The sequence below is a fragment of the Suricata suricatta genome, chromosome 1 (genome assembly GCF_006229205.1).
Source record: "Suricata suricatta isolate VVHF042 chromosome 1, meerkat_22Aug2017_6uvM2_HiC, whole genome shotgun sequence".
Lineage (NCBI taxonomy): Eukaryota > Metazoa > Chordata > Mammalia > Carnivora > Herpestidae > Suricata > Suricata suricatta.
Genome location: NC_043700.1, coordinates 103,606,509 through 103,628,675, shown reverse-complemented (window position 1 = coordinate 103,628,675; position 22,167 = coordinate 103,606,509). Strand labels below are relative to the sequence as shown.

General features: G+C 35.2%; 1 protein-coding gene across 21 annotated transcripts in view; it reads right to left on the bottom strand.

Moving 5' to 3' along the window:
* CAMK2D (calcium/calmodulin dependent protein kinase II delta) overlaps nt 1–22,167 on the bottom strand; it is a 293,523-nt gene that overhangs the window by 42,749 nt on the left and 228,607 nt on the right. For 6 of the 21 annotated variants that reach the window (XM_029941673.1, XM_029941714.1, XM_029941697.1 and 3 more), the window contains exons 9-14: nt 12,437–12,531; nt 9,938–10,060; nt 8,799–8,882; nt 8,286–8,328; nt 4,852–4,889; nt 279–338 (exon numbers count right to left, since the gene is read on the bottom strand). In XM_029941673.1, coding sequence (XP_029797533.1) covers nt 279–338; nt 4,852–4,889; nt 8,286–8,328; nt 8,799–8,882; nt 9,938–10,060; nt 12,437–12,531 — 443 coding nt within the window. Of the gene's footprint in view, nt 1–278; nt 339–3,204; nt 3,238–4,851; nt 4,890–8,285; nt 8,329–8,798; nt 8,883–9,937; nt 10,061–12,436; nt 12,532–22,167 lie in introns of all 21 variants that reach the window. The other 15 variants (XM_029941703.1, XM_029941745.1, XM_029941712.1 and 12 more) reach the window with 6 other exon arrangements.

Below are 22,167 nucleotides of genomic sequence, written 5' to 3'. Positions count from 1 at the left end.
CAACAGTTTCAACCGCGGAGACCACAGCTATCCGAATAGCGTTCAACAACGAAATGAGGTCCTCTCATGTTAGCAACACACTGCTTGGCAACTACCTTAACAAAAAGAAAAAAAAAACGAATGTTTTTCATATCTTTGAAAGCAAAACAAAACCCAACAAAATAAGATGTTTATATATATATATATATATCTATATATATCTATATAGTAAAAGCAAATGAGAGAAACAACGAGAAACAGTAAAGAACTTAAGAAGGGTTACAAAGATCCAGGTATACCAGCGCCGGGGTAGGAATATGTTCTTTGGGGCTGGTTACCACGTTGGCTTTGTTGTTTATCTGGAGGTATGCAGAAAATAGAAACAGAGATGCCTTAAACCCTTGGTAGCCAATGTCTCTATATGCAGCATGTCTATATGGAGATATAGACATGAAAATAAAGAGCCATTGAAGACATATGTGAAAGACACAGTGATGCCTGACAGGAATAATAATCAATTCCAGTCTCGGATGGTCACACACAGGCTAGGGCCGTGTCTGTGATGGTGGAATGATAAAACAGACGTGGCTGCTTTGGCTGTGCCACCTTAGCCAACAAAGAACTGCTTCAGTGGAGCTCAAATCAAGTTTCAGAGTATGAAATAAATATAAACATTTTCATACTCTTCAAGTTGGATTCTGTTTCCCAGCTTCCAATTGTTCACGGTTCTGAATATAAATTCCTTTTTTTTTTTCCATTCTATTCTTGTTCCTCAAGTCACATATAGATTGTCTTTCTCCAGGAAGCCATCATCACTTTGCTTCATAGGCATTCAATTAAGACCTTAGATCTTCTGATGAAATGCAGGCTTTATAATTTTTTAAATGATAAGTCTGGACTTCCTTTAAAAAACACATTTTCCATTATAAATGGGCACATTGAACTCTTTACCATATTGAATGTAAAAAAGATTTTATTTTTCACAATTGTGTGAGAGGTAAACACTGTGTCTTCTATCACGGTGTTACTGCTACTGTTGAAGCTTATATCTGGTAAGATCATTCCCTTGCTTTCACATAGCTGGGCTGACCTTAAAGAATCACAAGGAAAGCCACACTGTGAAAGTAACTCAGAGGGTTAATAAGTATTAACATGGGTCCACAGAGAAAACTCTTTGTAGACAAGTGGCAACTTGAAATTACAATTGAGTCTGAGTGCTAAAGTATCAAAACTAAAAAGTAATAATCAACATTCATTTAAACTCATGCATGATAACTTACATCATGTTTACCAAACAAAAATATAAACATTCATTCTCTTATCCTAGATTATCTAGATATTTTCTTTACATATTATTATCTAAAGGAACACATCCCATAATTTTAGTATAAATGTTCTTAAGGCCCTCAAAGAAAAAAATCATACTGCATAAAAGAAATGAATACCAAATAAGTTCATTAGCAATTAGTTAACTGTTTGGACTTTCTGGAAGCTTTTCTCTTTTGTATTTTATACCTATAGATCATACTGATACCAGCACTGAGAAGAAGATAGAAGGTTAAAGGAAATAATTTAGGTACGTAATATTTTTTTTTCTATTCATTCACATTTGTGTGATTATTTGGTATCAGTACTATTCAAATAAGCTACAACACTGTGGCTTGTGACATGCAGGAAAAGTGAAAACTTCTGGTGCCCTTTACTCAAAAACTCTTTAAAGGTTAAATCGTCAATCTCTTTTGCAGATAGTCTAAAGTTTTTCTTTAAATAGAATTGCACAGAATTTAACATCAAATTTTTGCAACAGCCAGAAAGAGATAAGAGATAATGGAATTAAAGAAGGATCAAAATTTAGTATTTACGTTAGTATGAAATATATGATAAAAGTGGAGGTATGCACACACAAATCATTTCCTAGCAGGAAGAGTGTGTGGCAAAACACAGCTGACTTCTTATCAAATGATCTGAGGTACTTGTAGTTGAAGTGCCATATATATTTAATATGCTATATTCAGTAGGTATCAATGGATGCAAAAATAAAAGAGGAATATACTGATATACTTTTATTTGTATATTGAGATAAGAGACTTGATTGTTTTCTAGAATGGTTGTAAAAACCTGATTTCTTTTTGTGAAAATGTCACATATGTACACCTATGCACACCTACTCCTCTGCACAAACATGTGTGTGCACACACATACACAACACCCCCCCCCCCCCACAGACATAGGTACACAGCATACACACACCATCATGTCTTCTGACTACAGGTCATTCTGCCTGGATGAGCATCCCTTATTATCAGGCACAGCAAACATCAGTTAAATGAATACGAGCTTCAACCACACTTTTAGTTGAGTTTAAATGTGCAGTTACATTTAGTTAATGTAAAGAAAGGCTTAATGATCTTTTATTACTATGGGAAGTCTTTTGAAGATATTTGTAAATTAATTAGTTGAAAAATGATAGGAAAATTTCTAAGTATAAGATTAGGATGACTGCCTTTTTATTAAAGAGTCAATTATTAAATATGAGTTAAACTATAAGGTTTCTTTTGAACATATCAGAATTCTGGCACTTTTGTTTATGAAATGTAGTTATTTTATACTATGAAAGCTATTTTTCTTTAACAAAACTGAATCAAACCAGATAATAAAAGATTCACTGAATTATTTTATTAGGCATGGGTAAAATATTCCTATTTCTCAGATGTTAGGTTTATTCAGTCCTGATGTTAATAAATGTTTCTTCTATAGGTGCTTAATGAGGATGGGCCCATTGTAAGCTCGTTTTCGCACTATTTATAAGGTCCATGAAGATGTATTATGGTGTATCTGTATTAGCGTATCTGAGATAAAAACAAGTCCTATATTAGTAATCATGATCATCCCTTAAAAATAATCCTATAATGTTTCTTCACTTATCATTAAACAGATACTATGTCATGGTCTCTTCAGTTTCAAGAGAAAACTGGATTTTGCTCTTATAAAAGCTCCTTTAATGGCATATAAATAAAGGTATGAACTTTTTACATATTTAAAAAATTCAACTCCAAAGGTGAACAGTATTATGTGAATGTGGGTACTGTGTTTTGATAGTTCATTGACATTGACCTGCAATGGTCCTAACTTTCTCCACTCCCACTAACTTAGGTAGAAAGGACAGTTTTATTCCTAAGTGTGAATTGGCACAGAAGGAGAAATCTGGCAGATAGAGATCCTCACCAGCATCTGAACACTCGAACTGGACTTCCTTTTCTGAATTGACCAGTCAAAGAGAAAGGAAAAGAAAAAAAATATGACCGGTTGAATTTTTAAAGTTTAAAAGCATGGACCACAGAATAGATTTCTCTTTAAGGAGGAGCTATAAGTTGTCTAGGAGAAAAAAAAAGTTCTGGAAATATTTCTTTCTATTGAAGGAATAGTAGTAAAAATAAATATCTCAATAGGAACTGTGAGCTCTGCATCTCTGAAAGGTATAGAAAAACATAGAATGAAACGTTTGGAAAATTTAAAATATCACATTTACACCAATGTAACATTGGGAAAAAGGCAATTTCAACTGTAACTACTGAAATTTAAACTGAATAAACTAAGCAAAAGGAAGAGAAAATTACAGGTTGAGGAAAACAATTGGTAAAAGGCATATGCCACCCTAATGGGAAACACAAGTGCACAGTCACCACAGCTCTGGAATTCCCAAATCACACATAGACAGGAGATGAAACAATGATTGATTGTGCATAAGCATAAGAAGTGACAAATGATTTTCTATGTTATATTTTCAAAATGAACTGACCACCTGACTTTGGGTCAAGTTCAAATGCTAGAATATTAATTAATTCCCAAGATGTTGAAGTGTTCAAGAAGAATGTATGCATCTGCCATTGGAAGAGAAAGAAAAGGATTAAGGAAATAAAATATTTAGGTAATACTCTGGAAAGATAACAAACATAATACAAATATAAGGTTACATTCAATCAAAGGTAAATTCCCATGAAACAAAATAAAATCAATAGAGATTAAGTTGTATTACTTTGTTTAGAAATCAAAGAAAGTAAAAATATCTTTTTGTCATCTTTCTGGAAAATATTTCTATAATTTTTCAGAATTTTCACCTTGAGTATATGTCTCAATACCCTATGATAGAAGCACAGGGGAAAATTAAGACCTTCATAAGAACTGCCCAAGCAGAGATATTTAATCATTTGATATTCTATTTCCCAGGCCCTATGACTTGATTTCTTTTCAGGCTACACATGTCAGCAGGCTTCAAGAGTATAATATAGCATAATGAGGGGCATCTGGGTGGCTCACTCATTTAAGGTCTGACTTTGGCTCAGGTCATGATCTCACAGTTTGTGAGTTCCAGCTCCACATTGGGATCTGTGCTGATGGCTCAGAACCTGGAGCCTGCTTCGAATTCTGTGTCTTCCTCTCTCTCTCTGCATCTCCCCTACTCATCTCTGTCTCTCTCTCAAACAAATAAATAAAACATTTTGTAAAATTAATAAAAAAGAAAATAGCATAACTAGTTAGAAAAGCATTTGGTTTTCATTCATTTTTCAGGTAACTGTGCTAATATGAGACTGTAGTAAAGCATAGGGTATTTAGACATTCAGTTTTTACATTAACTCCATATAAAAGTATTGTCGGATTATTTAATATATAATAAAATAGAAAGAATACACCTTTTCTTGACATAGGCATTTGTCACCTTTATGTATTAAATTATGTTATACTTCAACTTGCATCCTGTACAGAATCTATAAAAAATACAAGCTGCAAAAACTTAAAAAGATTATTTAACATTTAAAAATTATCCAGCATCTGAAAATCAGAACTGACTTTGGGAGCGTCTGTTTAACTTACCTTTACTCCGTCTGGTTTCTTCAACAGACTCTTGGCTGCTGCAAAATGAGAGTGAGATCATTTCAGTGAGTTATCCACAGAAACCCATGCCAGGCAACAAAGCAGGTTACTGTTTCTCTCTATTACCTTTACTAGATTATGGCCAACATACGCCAAATTATCAAAGTCACACTGATGAGCGCCAGCTTACAGGACACTGAAATACAGTATCACTTTTCTTGGTTTTGCCACATCAAATTTAGAACTAATTCTTATTTAGTTCATTGCATATAATTGAACACCTTGTCAGTTATATTATTATTGGACTTCATGTCACTGTTGGTTGTGAAAAGGATACTGGAACTTTAACTGGACTATACTTTTGTAATCCAGAAAGTTGATTTCAGTCTTCAGACATCAGCTTACAGATTGTATTACATGTTCATTCACACTACAAGTATGGTGACCATCTCAGTTCTGCCACTTAAGTCCCTCTTTGTAAAGGTTTGGAATTTATTTATAAAAATTTGCACTGGCAAAACAACACCTTTTATTTTTAAAAATATACATGTATTTCAAATCAGAACTTCAACTTTTACAAAAAATATTAATAACTGTTTAAAATGAAGTGGTATGTTATTGACCTAAAGCAAATATCTTAAATGCTTAGCATATGGCCTTTAATAAAAGGTCTTATGTACCCTTTCATATTTCAAAATCAGAATAGAAAGCTTTGATAAACAAAAGCCTTTTACATTAAAAATTAAAACTCAGAAAATTTGAGGTGAGATATAAAATAAAACAAAATCTTCAACTAAATGAGCAAACCCCTGAAGCATATAGTCTCAGATGAAACTTCATCTTCCTGGAGGGGAGCTTTTAGCATTTCTTCTGTTACTGAACTTCTGGAGTATATTAGAAGATGAAGTCATCCTTTCAAAAAATATACTTAGGAATGGGTACATTCATACATAGGGAACAGATTCTATAATTGCCAATGACAAGTAGTACACCAAGTGTAGAACATTTATGAATATGCAGGACAGGTACACACTCATCACACTCATGTTTCCATTTAATGTTAATTATATATATATATATATATATACATGTGTATGTATATATATATATATATATATAGTTATTTAAGTATATCAGAATAGACTTTGGCATCTGAAATGGAAATACCTAGCTATAATAAAACTGCATGAACATGTAATTTCCTGACATCCACTTGACTTGGGATATTATTTTGATATCACTTTGGTATAATTTCAATTCACTTAATATATAAAAATGTTAATTTTATTTAGTCTTAGGAACAAGCTATTAATTTATTATTAATTGAGATTGTAAGAATTGTTGCCTTAGCTATAGTACTATTTGCCTGGAGTTAAAAAGCAATATTAAGTAAATCCTGTGGCAGTTAATGGGTTAGAAAGCAAACTCAGAATAGTTGAAATTGCAATAGCAAGCAAAGAGAAGACAATGATTCAGGGTAAGCAGGAATTTAGCCTTAGAGATGCAGATATGTCCCTTTTGGTTACTATTCACCTTACCTCACAAGAAATACATTCCACATAAAGGGAGAAAAGAAAAAAATAAAAACAACTTTATAACCATATACTTATGGACAAATTACTTTAAAGAGCATGTTTGCTAATGAAACAGAATGAACAAAATATTCAAAACTAAAATGCAGTATCAAGTACAAGATGTAACTGGATCCAATGTTATTCAGTTGGTTTTGAAGTGATGGATAAAATAATAAAGTTTGCCTTTCATGCTAAGACATCAGAAACAATATAATATTCACACATTAGTCATGAGATTTTAGTTTACACAATGATGAAAAGGAAAATGTGATGTAAACAAAAGCTTCTACACATGAGTGCATATATTTAAAAAGGCCCAATTTATGGCTGAGAGTGTATTTAAGACTTTAACAAAATATACAATCTTAATATTGGACATTTTTTTCAAGTTAATTTGTCTTTAACAATATATATTAATTATCCTACCTTTTAGTGATTCACTAATGTTTGGGCCACAGTGAAATATTTATTTGAATATAGAATATATCAGTTAATATTTAATGAGATGATATTAAACTCACCCATATAAACGTCAACTATGTTAATCAACTGTTTATAAAACAAGTAACTTGACAAAGGCAGTGACAAGGTTTTATCACACCAAACTGGACAAGATACATGCATTTGACTAACACAGTCCCTCAATTCATAGCATTATTCATTGTATTCATATCATTGTTGTTTTTTAATAGGTCATTGGAAGCCTTTGGAAAGCCTCCCACGGTTTCATATGATGCATAACTAAATATAATGGGGGACAAAAGATGACCATTTAATATAGTTATAAACTAATTAGAAATTGGTTGAGAAGGTTGAAAGACACTTGACAATGGTATGGATCATCACCTCACAGCACTGTAATACCCAGGAGTTAGGTGTGTCCTGGGAAAAACAACTGAAGAGCAGCTAGATAATTTGATACCACACGTCACCCTTGTGTGAACAGTAAACAATGTGAAGCAGTAGTATTTTTGGCACAACTGTTTGATAGTCCTACATCTCAGAAGTTCACCAGATGCAGCTGTCTTGCTGCTTCAGTTCCTACCCATACTTAAGACTGATCAGAATTACCAAAATTTGATTTTTGGAAACCTGGTCCTTTGAGATAATCTATTAAATAAGGAAGTTCCAAAATTCAAATGATTTCTGGACATAATACATACTTTATGTACACTCTGGAGAGTCACCCCTACAATAAAGAAATGGCCTAGCTTCTTTTAGCCCTTTATTTAAACTTTATTTTTACCATGGAATCATTTTGAGGAACATTTGTTATCCTATATATTACTGTGAGGTAGTGTTCTGCGTAAATTCTTGAGTTTAGATACCTTTGAAATATGCAACCATTCTTACAGTGTGCCAAGATACAACTGTACTTTTGAAAGAACTTGGGACTAAAAGTACTGGTTCCTCAACAGTGTTCTTCTTTTAAAAATCTCACTTATTGGGATTTCCTATGAGAATGAGACAAACAAAAAAACCTTATTTATGGTTAAGAGCTGATGAAGTATCAATTAACTAATTCTTGGTTCGAGATACCGAGCTTCAAGAGGTAAAAGTACTATTTCCACAACTGGTGTGCCACCAGAAGGGATGACAGCTGGGTTCCGAACTCCACACAACACTGACCAGGGCTGCTCGAGGGCCCTCCTGAAGAGTGCAGGCCTGTGCCTCAGGTCTCTGTGGAGACAGTATCCAGGCAGATTCCTGATGCTGGACACTCCGGAGCAGGAATCCATGATACATATTTGCTATCCCTAAACAACAGTGTTTTTATAATTACTAGGTTTTTCTTCAATTCCAAACTGACTACTGAAGAGGAGAGCAGTGCATAAGGAGCAAAATTCTTCACACATGTACCTGAAAAATTCCTTGTAGCCAGCATAGTTGTCAAGATGGCACCCTGTCAGAAAAGTAAGAATACGAAGTTAATGTTGCAAAATTCTGTGAATCTTTAACCTAGTAAATAAACAGTCTTTGGTAACAAATCTTCTCCTAGCCTTACTTTGAGTTAGGCTATATTTATGTCTCTGTTTTTGTTTTTTGGTTTCCTGAGAGCAGCAGGCCTTTGTTTCACATACTGCTAGGCCCTCCCCACCCCACCCCCACCTCAGGTGTGTGGCCAGATTCCAACAAACAAACTGCACAGCTGTTTTCTTTGGAAGGGAAGAGCCACAGAACACACTGCCACAGAGATCCTAGCTCTTCCTTGTAAATTTAATTCCAGTGTATATTACATGTTCTCAAGACCCAGAAGAGGAGAAACAGTACTGAGGTCGCACATTTAAAAGCCTTTGCTGAAAGTTACTTTCCACGTAATCTAATTTCTTACTCTGCCAAGTCTTCCTCCAGAAAAAATGTAGAATTTGTTACCTTTAGTTTTCTTCTAGCATTAAATTTCTTCAGGCAGTCTACAGTCTCCTGTCTGTGCATCATGGAAGCAACAGTAGAACGTTGCTGGAAGAGGAAGAAAAGAAACTTAAAGTAATTAAATCATACAAAGCATTATAGTATCCTCAACTTCGCCTAATCTGCATTAATGGTGCTTGAACCCATACAATGAACTTGTGAGTATCACCTAATGGATGATTAGCTTTGCCAAGACTATTTATGACTAAAATGCAACATTTATCTATAAAAAGCATAGAAGTGAATATCAATAATTCCCCAAATTATCTTTATTTCAATGTCTTTAATTATACTTCTATTGAAGGACCTTTCATTTACTGAGTACCATATTTACTGCCCTAACATTTGACAACCCTAGAAATGTGGTGGAGGGGCCTGGGTGGCTCAGTTAGTTAAGTATCCGGCTTTGGCTCAGGTCATGATCTCACGGTTTGTGGGTTTGAGCCCCGTGTCAGGCGCTGTGCTGACAGCTAGCTCAGAGCCTGGAGCCTGCTTCCGGTTCTGGATCTCCTTCTCTCTCTGACCCTCCCCTGTTCTCACTGTCTCTCAAAAATAAATAAAAAGCATTAAAAAAAAAGAAATGTGAAGTCACTACATTTCTCCCAAATGTCACAGTTTTTCTTAGCACATCCAAAATATATTCAGTCTAGTGGCCATTCTTTCTTGCTAGTTTAACTTTACTACAAGCTCCCAAATCTTGTTGTTGTTGTTGTTGTTTTTCCAAATGCTGCTGTTGTTGTTTTTCCAAATGCCTAATGGTAAATAATTAAACTTTGTCTAGTATTCTCTCCTTGGATATAGATAATCTTGGTGTCATTTTCTTAACCTCTGTTCATGAATATATCAATAACTGATAGGGGAAGTAGTCATTCCTTGTGTTACTATAGGCAATATTTATCAATCTATGTAAATTAGATATTGTTACCCAAAAAAGCATTTATTACCATTACAAATTTATTTTGTTAAATAACTTAAGTCAAAAATTCATTCATTTTTAGTTTCATCTTTTTATGTGAAAATTATTTTAAATCCATGAAAAAAAATTTAAAGGATGATTTCTTTTTAATCTTCGCCCCTAAGGTCTTTGGAGAACTGTCACTTACGCAGATCCATGGGTGTTTCAATGCCTCTGAGGCCGTGATACGCTTGGCAGGGTTGATAGTAAGCATTTTATTGATCAGGTCTTTGGCTTCAGGAGTCACTGTGTCCCACTCTGGTGATGGAAACTTCAAAAATACAAATTCATAGAGTTTCAAAAATAGATACACTCAGTTAAACAGGAAAGAGCTAAGTAAACTAATCATTTCCTTAAGCACTGGATTTCTTTATAAAATTTACTTTTTGTAGCAGTTAACTTGTATCTACACAGAGATAAATCTATGTAAATGTATGTATACCCCTCTCTATGTATATATTTACATATATTAAAGTAGCCAATAAGTGATAAGTATATATACTAAACTGTGTATTTTACCTAGTAAATATATTTTAACATTTCAAAAACTAAACTTAAGTATCCTTTAGTCCTTTCAAAGCATCTTTATTTTGGCTTGAAAATAAAATTTTATGCAATTTTTCTCATAATTATTTGGAAGCATCAATAAAGCTGACAGGTTGTCAAATGTGTTGATGTTATCATGATATTACATCAAGATTCAAAATGAAGCATTTCAAACAAACAAACAAAAAAGATGTATTACATACTCTCACACCTCATGAGAAGTAACAGTAGAGAGTAGAGATAATAAAACCACTTCCATTGCCTAGGCCAAAACTGACCTACTAATTGTGGCAATTTGGAATACGGTAGTGGGAAGAAATTTCAGACTACAAGAGCCTCAGCAGGATTTCATTTTAGCACTTCAGAAAGGCTAATCTGCTTAATTACAAATTTCATCAAAGTTCTTAAAAGTAACCAAGATTAAAAACTTGTATTAGTAATCCATCTGTGTACTCATAACTATATAATAAAGCTATCCTGTTTATTTAAAATTTTTGTTTAAAGTTATGTAGCCTCAGTTTCAATTAACTTATTAGTAGAGATATATTCTTGATGGGTTAAGAAAAAGTTACATCAGCTTCTAAAGAACATAAAATAGGTTCTTTTCCCAATTCATGAAGTTTTATACACAATCTTGGAACAAAAGCCTCTGTCACTGTGTCATGGACTTTAGTTCAGTTTTAGTAGTTACAAAATGGGTACTTTGTGACCCATTGGTAAAATGAAATATAAGAAAATGATATTGACTCTTCAGTACTTTAAATTTAACCAGTTTAATGACTGTCATTTTAATTTCATAAGTTATTTTGGGCAGCCATAAAAACTTGCTAATGATTAGGAGCTACTGAAAAAATATTCAAGCTGTTCCTCCATGATGTACAGATATTCTGGTAGCAAATTAGGAACTGGTTCAGCCTGAATAAAGGTGGACCTTTTTCTCATTTTTAAAAAAGTTTCACAAAGTCATTCCTTCATATTCATCAAGCAGTGCATCTTCAGAGCTAGGTCTCCCCAAGGAGGGGAGCCAAGTTGTCGTCTGTATAGATGATGAATGTGCTAACTGTGGCCATGTAAATCTTCATTTGGTCCAATTACTAGTCTCACTAGAATGGGATGCTTCCAAATTAAAAGAATCAACATTTTAAATTCTTGTTGTACACACATCCATCTATATAAAACATTTTAACAGATATGCATTGCTGAATTCATGAAACCTGATTTAAAACAAAAGACTTTTTATATTTTCTCCTCTCACTCCACACTGAGCCTTCAACTTGTGCACAGAAGACAGACTCAATATTTCCTATGACTTAGTTACTCCACTTAATAGTATACCAAAAGAATCTCTAAACTTTGAACTCTAATTTCTAGAGGGATGTGTGAGAAGCAACCAGAGGTGGTAGTAAATCATATTTATAGACATATTTGTCAAAGGAGAGAAAAGTATTATCAGTGAACACAAAGGTAAGCCCTAAAGAGAAAAATAGATAAGGCTTTACATTTTAGATTTAGAACTTAATTCATAGTCATGCTTTCAAATATTCTAATTATAAATATGTTGGCACTGTGATTTTCAAATATTTTTAAATTGTGAACACCTTTCTTCAAATGAAAGTTTGCACAGAAGCTGAAGAGGTAAATAAGGCAAAAAAAACCCATCAAGCTGACACAATAGAACAATGTTCTATCTGATACATAAATCACTACAAATTTTTGTTAATACAGGATTTAAAATTATGTGATAAACATCTGGGAATGTAATTCAATTAAACAAGCAGTAGTCATTTCTAAAGCAAAAGACTTTTCATTTTTATATGTTTTAAAATGCACTAAGATCCAAACATTTTGAGAAGCAAAGTCATTCCTTAGAGACTTCCACTGTTTTCTTTTTAATCTTAGGAGATTGTGAACTGAAAGGAAATGCAAACTGAATACATATGCTGCATTTCTTACTCTTTATCTCCCTTTCCCTAGGAGAGAGAAAAATAATTAGAGAAATTGTTGAAAATTATAGTTGAAAGTTTAATGAAAAAAATTGGTTTTTGGTTAACAAACAAAAAAACAAATGCTCATCTGCACTATATGAACATTTATTACATACATCATAAGCTCCAGCCTTGATCTGCTGATAGAGTCTGTGTTGGTCTTCATCCCAGAAGGGTGGATATCCCACCAGAAGGATATAGAGAATGACACCTAGACAGAATGAGCACATTAATATAACATTAAGTCATCTGGGCAACAATAATTAAATGTGGCAGATCCACAATGATACTTAAGCCACATCCATTCAAAGTGAGGGTATTTGGAAAGCTTCAAAAAGACATGCTCTGATCTACTCTGAAGCATTCTGTGGAGGGTGAATGCTCCTCTTCTTATGCTCAAGAACTCTGATAATATATGGAAGTCCAACACATGAACCAAAGAATTTTCTGTGCACTTGAAAAGAATGTATATTCTGTTGCTTTTAGATGGGATGTTATATCTGTATCAGCTATGTCCATCTGGTCCAACGGGCCATCCAAAGACATGGTTTCCTTATTAACTTTAGGACCAAAGAATTTTAAAGAGGCACAACAGGTTAATACCTAAAGATGAAACTTACCTGTCACTGGGGCGATATATTCTTTGATATCCCTGATGAAGACTTGTTTTGTGGCCTAACATATGATCTTTTCTGGATAAGGTGCCATGCCAAGAAGAATCTGTATTCTGTTGTCTTTGGATGGAATATTCTATACACATCTGTTAAGTCCAGCTAGTCCAACATGTTGTTTAAGGCCAATATTTTCTTATTGATTTTCTGTCTAGATGATCTCTCCATTGATGTAAATGAGGTATTGAAATCCCCTACTCTTACCGTATTGCTGTCTATTTCTCCCTTTAGGTCTGTTGATATTTGTCTTACATACTTAGGTGCTCCTATATTTACATAACATGGGGTGTATAAATATTTACAAATGTTATATCCTCTTGTTGGACTGAACTCTTCATCACTATGTAATGGTCATCTTTGTTTCTTATTACAGCCTTCGTTTTAAAGCCTATTTTGTCTGATATAAGTATTGTTACTCCAGCTTTCTTTTGGTTTCCATTTGCATGAAATAATATTTTTTCCACTCCTTCACTTTAAGTCTGTGTGTCATTACATCTGAAGGGTAGGCAGTATGAGTTTGTTTTTGTTTTTTAATCCATTCAGCCACTCTATGTATTTTGATTAGAGGATTTAGTCCATTTATTACATTTATTTATTTAAAACAATTTTAATGTTTATTTTTGAGGGGGGGAGGGGCAGAGATAGAGGGAGACACAGAATCTGAAGCAGGCTCCAGGCTCTGAGCTGTCAGCACAGAGTCCGACATGGGGCTCGATCCCACAACAGTAAGATCATGATCTGAGCTGAAGTTGGATGCTTAACCAACTGAGCCACCCAAGCACCCTAGTCCATTTACCTTTAAAGTAATTGTTGACAGGTATGTACTTTTGTCATTTTGTTAATTTTTTGCTAGCCTTTTTTGTAGTTCCTCTTCTCTTACTCTCTTCTTTTGTGGTCTGATGATCTTTTTTAGCGCTATGCTTATATTTCTTTCTCTTTCTCTCTTCTGTATATACTATAGGTTTTTGCTTTGTGGTTACCATGACGCTTAACAACTTCTAATTATAACAGTACACTTTAACTTGATAACTTAAGTTTGGTCTTATCCTAAGGTTTATAGTTTTACTCTGCTCCATCCTATATTTTATTTTTGATGTCATATTTTAACTGTGTATCCCTTCACTAATTATTACAATCATTGTTTTTTACTACCTTTGTCTTTTAACTTGTATACTAGCTTTATATGTGATTAATCTACTATCTTTATTATGTTTTTACCTTTCCAGTGAGATTTATTCTTTTCTTTGTTTTCTTGTTACCAATTAGCAACCATTGTTTTCAGCTTTTAAAGAATTCCCTTTAACATTTCTTGTAAGGCTGGTTTAGTTTGATGAACTTCAGATTTTGTTGTCTGGAAAACTCATGATCTCTTCTTCAATTCTGAATAACTTTATTGGGTAGAACATTCTTGATTGAAAGTTTTTTTTTTTTCTTTTGGCAGTTTAAATATATTATGCAGCTCTCTCTGGCCTGTAAAGTTTCTGCTGAAAAACTTACTGATAGGCTTATGGAGTTTCCCTAGTACACAACTAGTTGTTTTTCTCTTTTTGCTTTCAATATTCTCTTATCTTTAACTTTTGACATTTTAATTATAATGTGTCTTGGTGTGAGTTTCTTTGATTGCATCTTATTTGGAAATCTGGGCTTTCTGGAACTGGATGTCTGTTTCCTTCCCCACATTAAGGAAAATTTCAGCCATTATTTCTCTAAACACGTTTTCTGCTTCTTTCTCTCCTCCTTGAGGGACTTCCATAATGTGAATGTTTTTTTTTTTTTCCTGTTGTGACTGGGTGAGATCCACCAGCTTGGTTTCATGTTAACTGGTCCTTTCTTCTACTTCATGTAGTCTGTTGCTAGTACCCGGTAGAAAGTTTTTCATTTCAGTTACTGTATTCTTTAGCTCTGTAACTTCTATTTGGTATATTCTTTTACTTTTCTCCTCTTTGTTGAAGTTCTGTGTTCATCCATTTTTCCCCAAGTTCAGTGAGCATCTTTATGAGCATAACTTTGAGCTTTTTATCAGGTAAATTACTTATCTGTATTCTATTAAGATTTTCTCTAAGGTTTTATCTTATTCTTCCATTTGGAACATATTCCTCTATTCCTCTGTTTTTTTTTTTCCATTTTATTTGACTCTGTATTGGTCTATAGAGTAGATAAAATAACCACCTTCCCCAATCTTTAAATTGTAGTTTTGTGTAGAAGATGAAGCTTGTCTTTCAACTCTACACCAACTCTTTATCATCTCTCAATTATTCTTCTCCAAAAAGCCTACTATATTTTTATTAGTCTCAGGAGACGTGGATGTGCTAAGACCTATCAGTGACTGAAAGGGTAAGATCTCAGCACCTAGGTTCAGACTCTTTGGAATCCAGACCCTCAGATAGCAGTTTTAAAAATTATGCAAATATATACAGTTCTGTGACACCATAAACATAAGCCCCACTGACTAAGCAATTTGGTGTGGTCCCTCAGGTGACAAAAATCAGGGCTTCAGATGAACGTATAATCTCTTTCCTGGGAGATACTGGCAAGCTGGAACAAGGCAGAGGGAAAGTTCAAAGATGGTATCCACAACCTACATTCCTTGAGAATAACTCTGCAGTACACTAAATGTATACCAACTCTGAAACCTACTTCTCAGGCCAAAGCTCCAGGAAAAGGCAAGATGCTTTCTTCACAGAAAGAGTAAAAGGATGTGTGTCTAAATCTACTGCTTGTGTAGTGCCCTGGTGTGGCAGCTTGCCAAGAACTTTGTCTCCCATTTCCAATTGTGGGACCTTAGAATGCAAGTCCCCCTAGCCAACCAGGCAATCAAAGGGGCATGCCCTGGGAGGCAGCTGCAAAAACAGGGCAGTAGGTGTAAAGACCAGGATACCAGCTGCATCCAAAGCTTTCCTCCAGCAGACACTAGGGCTCTGGAGTATGGCAGAGGGTGAGCAAGAAGATACTGATGCTCTGTGAGGTCTCTGAAAAGCATTATAGTCATTCCTCAGATGTGTGTTTAATTAGAAACCAGCTCTTCAGGCTGCAGCCATGATATTTAGTTAACAGGCCCCCTTCACAGAAAGAGCAAGCTCCTAGATATTGCCTCTTGCTATGCTGTGTGGGTAGTGGCTATTAAAGAACTCTCTCTCAATTGGTTACAGTCCTACGGAAGCCACAAGCATAAGCCCCACTGAATGACAGAGCCAGGCAATGTGGAGGTGTCATCTGATAGTAGCTGCAACAACCAAGGCGCCAGACTAGGGTATGAGGTCCTCCCTGGGTGATGCTGATTATTACAATCTCATGAGACAAGAAACACAAGGCCCTCCAGAGCCAGCCAAGTTAGGAGGCATCCCTTGGGCAGCAGCCACAAAGATCAAAGCACGAGATACATGAAAAAGCTTCCTTCCTGGTGCTCTGGAGCACAGCAAAGGGAAAGCGTGGCCAAGGGAGAGCATGGACACAGTACCTGCCAGTCTCTACACTCCAGCAGGCTCCTAGATGTATTTTTAATTAGGTGCCTATCCCACTGGATGACATCTTAACTTCCTTCCTTCATGTGATTTCTGGGTATAATCAAGCTGCCTCTAAGCTGGGCCCTGGGGCAGGTATGTCCAAGCAACCAGGCCCTTTAAGAGCTGTCTTTCAGATCATGATAGTGTTGTGCATCTGGTACATGAGTCCTATTGGCTTTTAAAATTAGTCTTGGTGCTCATGTCTCAGGTGCAGGACCTGAAAGTTGAGGTCTTGGATATGGGGTGTGAACTCTTTACTGCTCAAGAAGCCCAGGGATTTGAGTTTTCTCCTCGCTATGGATTCCCAAGCTCTGGGCAGGGTTTATGGTGGAACTATGTCCTGGCTTCTCCTACCCACTTTAGTGTGGTTTTCTTACTCTTTTGCCAATGTCTAGTCAACACTGTCAGCCTTCACTTTTTTTTTTTTTTAAGTTTATCATATGAAACTGGAGAGTCCATGTGTCTATGGGAGGAGATGAGTTCAGGATCTTCGAACTTTGCGATTCTGAACCAATCTCTTCCTACTTTGAGAAAGTATATTGGCCTTCCTAAAGTCTTTCATTTCTGACACTGCTCTGACATCTGCTGATTATTTTTTCCTTGCTGCTTTCCCTTAAAGCATGGAAATCAATGACAGATGGTCAGACAGGTAAAACTTTGCCTGGTATGGCCTAGGATTCCTTTTTTCTCTTACTAGAGCTGGTCTCTTGGGTTTCTTTAACTACTTGTTAGGGAAATCTAACTCTTGTTCATCAGACTTGTCATCTTTATACAATAGATACTGTGGGAGCTAAATTAGATTTTAAACAGTGGTTTAATCACCCTAGAGTTTCAAAGACTGCTTCAGGAAGTTCAAGTCTAAAAGCAGATTCTTAAATTCATGTGTATCACAACCAGAGTAGAACAATTTAAACAACACTTTATTTAAATATTATTAAAATAAAAATCGAATAAAGTTTTAAGCTCAAGACTAAAAATAATTTTACTGTAGTGGAGTTAAGAAAAAAGACCATGAACAAAATGACACTATATTATGGAAAAAAAATCTCAGTATATTGATACTTCGTCTTCGCAACATAAAAAAGATATATTTTACATCTTTCACTACATTATAAGCTTAATGTACATTAACTTAAATTCACTTTTATATCACTTTTACTATCTGATGTAACAGAAGGATCTAATAATAATGATGATGATGATCAGTGTCTGTTTTTGTGTTCCCAGGAAAGAGGCAGGAGAAGGGCTGTACCTAAGCAGTTTTATCCCTAAGCTCTGGTTTGAGGGTAAATAAGAAAATTAGGTTTTTTTAAAAAATTATTTTTCACGTGTGCTTTATGAGAGAGAGACAGAGAGAAGGCACATGACAGCAAGCAAGGGAGGGAAACAGAGGAGGACAGAGCATCCAGACAGCTTTGCATGGACAGTAGTGAGCCTGATGTGGGACTCAAATTCATGAGCCATGAGATCACGGAATTTGACGCAGAGGTGAAATTGGATGCTGAACTGACTGGCCATCCAGGTGCCGTAAAGAAAATTAGCTCTGTAATGGAAATAGTCTATATTAATTATTAATTAGACAGTTTTTATAAAAATTTTTTTATGTTGATTTATTTTTGAGAGAGAGAGAGAGAGAGTGAGAGCAAGCAGGGGAAAGGCAGACAGACAGAGAGACACTGAAACTGAAGCAGGCTCCAGGCTCTGAGCTGTCAGCACAGAGCCCAACGCAGGGCCTGAACCCACACACCGTCAGGATCATCCGACCTGAACAAAAGTTGGATGCTTAACTGACTGAGCCACGCAGGAGGCCCTGATTACTTTTGAAGTAGGCTGTTATGAAATTATAAAATAGACTTCCAGTTGAGACATTTAGCATTCTGGACCTAGAGTAGGTTGCAAGGCTGGCTTGTTTCGGAAGCTTTGTCCTGCTGTCCGGCTGGCTGGCACTGATGTGGTATGTCTCTACGAAGGGGAAGGCTCATAGATGGCTCCTTCCCCAAGAATTGGCAGCTACTATATCAATAAATGCCCATAATTTAATTGCTTGATTGAGGGATTTCTATAAAAAAATCTACTTTTACTAAAACGATAACACAAATATGGAAGATTTAAAAACATTCAGGCCAGGAGACTTAAAGACAAAAGCTACATGAGCACTATTAAGTAGACTGATGTTTACTTCTCAATGCCTATTTAAATAAACATTGGTTTGTAAGCTTAGTTTAATTTGCTCATTAGGACAAATGGGTGGCTCAGTTGGTTAAGCCTCCGACTTCGGCTCAGGTCATGATCTTGCGGTATGTGGGTTTGAGGCCCGTGTCAGGCTCTGTGCTGACAGCCGGCTCAGAGCCTGGAGCCTGCTTCTGGTTCTGAGTCTCCTTCTCTCTCTCCCCCTCCCCCTCTCATGCTCTGTCTCTCTCTGTATCAAAAATAAATTAAAAAAAAATTAAAAAATTAATTTGCTCATTATGGAGGCTAAGCCTTCCTGAATTAAATGCTTTTCTGGAGTTCAATTTTCTCTAAGTATAGAATAACTATGAGAGTCATGATAGAGCAATTTTTATTGTAGGTAACATTTTTAGTGCATTACCTGATAAACTCCCTATAAGACGCTGAGGTAGATAATGGTAGATAATGTTATTGTCCCCGTTTTATACACGAGGAAATGGTTTGAGAGCTTATATGAAGTAACTGTTTTAGCCGCAAGCAGGCTTGTGCTACGTTTTCTTCATTTATGAAGAGAAATGGTCATTTTAAATCTTAAATGGTTTGTGTTGTCTAATTGAAAGGTCTTGGCCAAGAGTAAGGTTTTAATTTGGTTCTGTCTTAAGCGTTCTCTGTATCTGCTTTTTCCTTTAGCTATGCCCTTTATTACTTTAAAGTTTTTACTGTCTACTGAGAGTCTTTCCCATTCTAATTTACTTTTTTCCTGTAAAGCTTAATTGATAACCCTAATATTTTACCACTTTCTCCTAGGTCAGAGAAAAGAAAAATGAAAAAAATAGTTTCTTTTCTTACCCTATAACTAAGGCAGTAAAATCTTTAAAAACTGGTCAAAATCTTCACTTTTTTTTTTTGTCTGGAACACTTCAGGGATGAGGATATAGCTTCCAAAGTTTGGATGATTCTCAGGAGATTACTGGCCTTTGATGATTTCTACCTAGATATTTCATTAGGGGTTATTAAAAAAAAAGATATTCTAATTCTATTATACCTTCTTTAGTCTAAGAATAACTTATCTCATCAATTATTTGGTGACCTTGTTATACAGTTCATACAGGAAAGGTAAAGTAACAGACCTTTTTTCCCCTTTATGAATTGGATTTTGAAATAATACATTGGTTCCCCATTAATTAATCTCCTAATCCATGTGTTAGGATTGCTATTATATTTTGATCATCATCATGAATGCATGGATTTAAACTTGATGTGTTTCAATCTATTACTGTTATTTTTCTCATTTATCTTCTACCTGTCCCATCTTTCACTAGAAGAAGCCTCTTCAAGTTGGCTCCTGAGTCCTGTTAATATCTAGGTAAAGATCATCCAAAGCTACTAACATTACAAGAAACATCCCACCTTTGGAGGTAATATCATCCTTGATGTGTTCTTGCAAAAACAAAACAAAACAAAACAAAACAAAAGTCTGTGGTCTTTAACAGTTTTCTCTCTCTTGCTATAACAAGATGCACCTGTATCAACTTGTACTTTTCCTGAGATAGACTTGGAATTCCTTTTACAAGGAATCGTGGTTCCCTACAGTGGTAAACATGTAGAGACCAATATCAGGTACCCCATAGTGGTGCTATGTGGGAACTACAGGTTTCTTAAGCAAATACACAGAGAAATGAGAAGGGAGGTAAGGAGGGGGAAAGATAAGAGAAGCAGAAATTACAAATTAAGAGACCTAAGACGGGCACCTGGGTGGCTCAGCATCTGACTCTTCACTTTGGCTCAGGCCATGATCTCATGGTTCATGGATTCAAGCCTCCTATCAGGCTCTGTGCTGTCAGCGTGGAGCATGCTTGGAATTCTCTTTCCCTCTCTCTCTCTGCCCCTCCCCCATCATGTGTGCCTTCTCCGCTCTCTCTCAAAAATAAACTTTACAAAAAAATAAATAAATAAAAGATATCTACTCAACCAAACCAGCAATAAAATTATGAGACAGGAGGGAAAATTGAAAAAAAAAATTACTGGATAGTTGATGGTTTTAAGCAGTTATTATTATATTAAATTTTAAAGTATTGCTATTATTGTCATTCTTTTAAAAAAAACTCTTTTCTTTTAGAGACACACATTATGGTATGTATGGATTTATTGATATTATATTTGGATTTTACTAAAATAATCTTGGGGTGTAGGGATGAATTGGGTGGTGTAGATGAAATAGGATTAGCTGTCATTTCATTATATCATTCTACTTTTGAATGCTTCAAAATTTCCAAAACAAAAAGTTAAAACAACTATTTTGATACAGGCAGCTTCATATAACATTTAAAAATAGAAGTTGAAACTAGTTTTAACTGTCATTTGTACTTGGGCAATGCTAGAGATATTTGATTAATAAGAGGTGAGAGGCACTGATTACTGATTAGGTAGAAAGATTACATTATCAAGAACATTCAAAAATGATTTTAATAAAAGCCATAGTTAGAAAAATGATTAAACCTATAATTACAATGATGATTAAAACATTCTAGTAACTACTCTGATGAAAGGAGAGAGAAAAAAGCAATGTTCAAAAACTCTGAAAAGTCCATGGGGAGTTAATGGAACAATCTTACATGACATTGCCTTAATACTCTCAGTAAATAAAGGGCATATTGTGAGTGGAGTTTGGAAATGCACAATTAACTATGTGAAGAATAAGTATGGCTTTCTTTTGTATTGCAATACTTATGCAAAAAAAAATCACCATGCAATTTAAATAGGACACCTGTTTAACTAACTCTGAACTACAGGGACAATTATGGGAAGAACAAAGATCTAGAAGATCAAGGTTAGCAAGACAGGAAGTTGTTTTCCAGATGATGGAACTATGTCATATAGTAGGGGTGGCAAACAGGTCTCCCAGCACCAGGCAGAGATGAATGCCTATGCCTGCACTGTGCATGGGGCTGGTGGGAAACCAGGAGAGCACGTGTCCATTACCTGACAGACATGGCTGCTATATAAGAACAAAAGTACCTTGTTATTAGTTCTTTCAATTACTTTAGTGAAATCTCCTGAAATAAGTTATAAAGATAAATAATAAATGTCAACAAGCCCCCAAAGTAAAAGGTCCAGCAGTTTGGGCAAAACATCTGTGAACTACCTGTTTGAAACCTGGCTATATTGTGTAAGAATCCTAAAATTTGCTGCTTTAAAGAAACTTGCAGCTAGCTCGCCTAGTGCTGTTCGAAGTTGGTGGGTAGGGACTAGGATCACCTAGCAAGCCTGATAAAATGCAAATTCCTGAGCCTCACCACAAAGAAGCTTCTTCAGCAGTTCTTTGGTGTGTCCCAGAAAGTTGAATTTTGGTAAGCACTCATGTCACTTTGAAACATGTTTCCATGTTTTGAAAACATCAGGTTAGGGACATCATAATAGTGTATCCTGAGAAATCTAAGAGAATATGAAAGTTCAAAGTAAGGCAATATTGGTAGAGGTTATAATTAGGAGTAAAGCCCCATG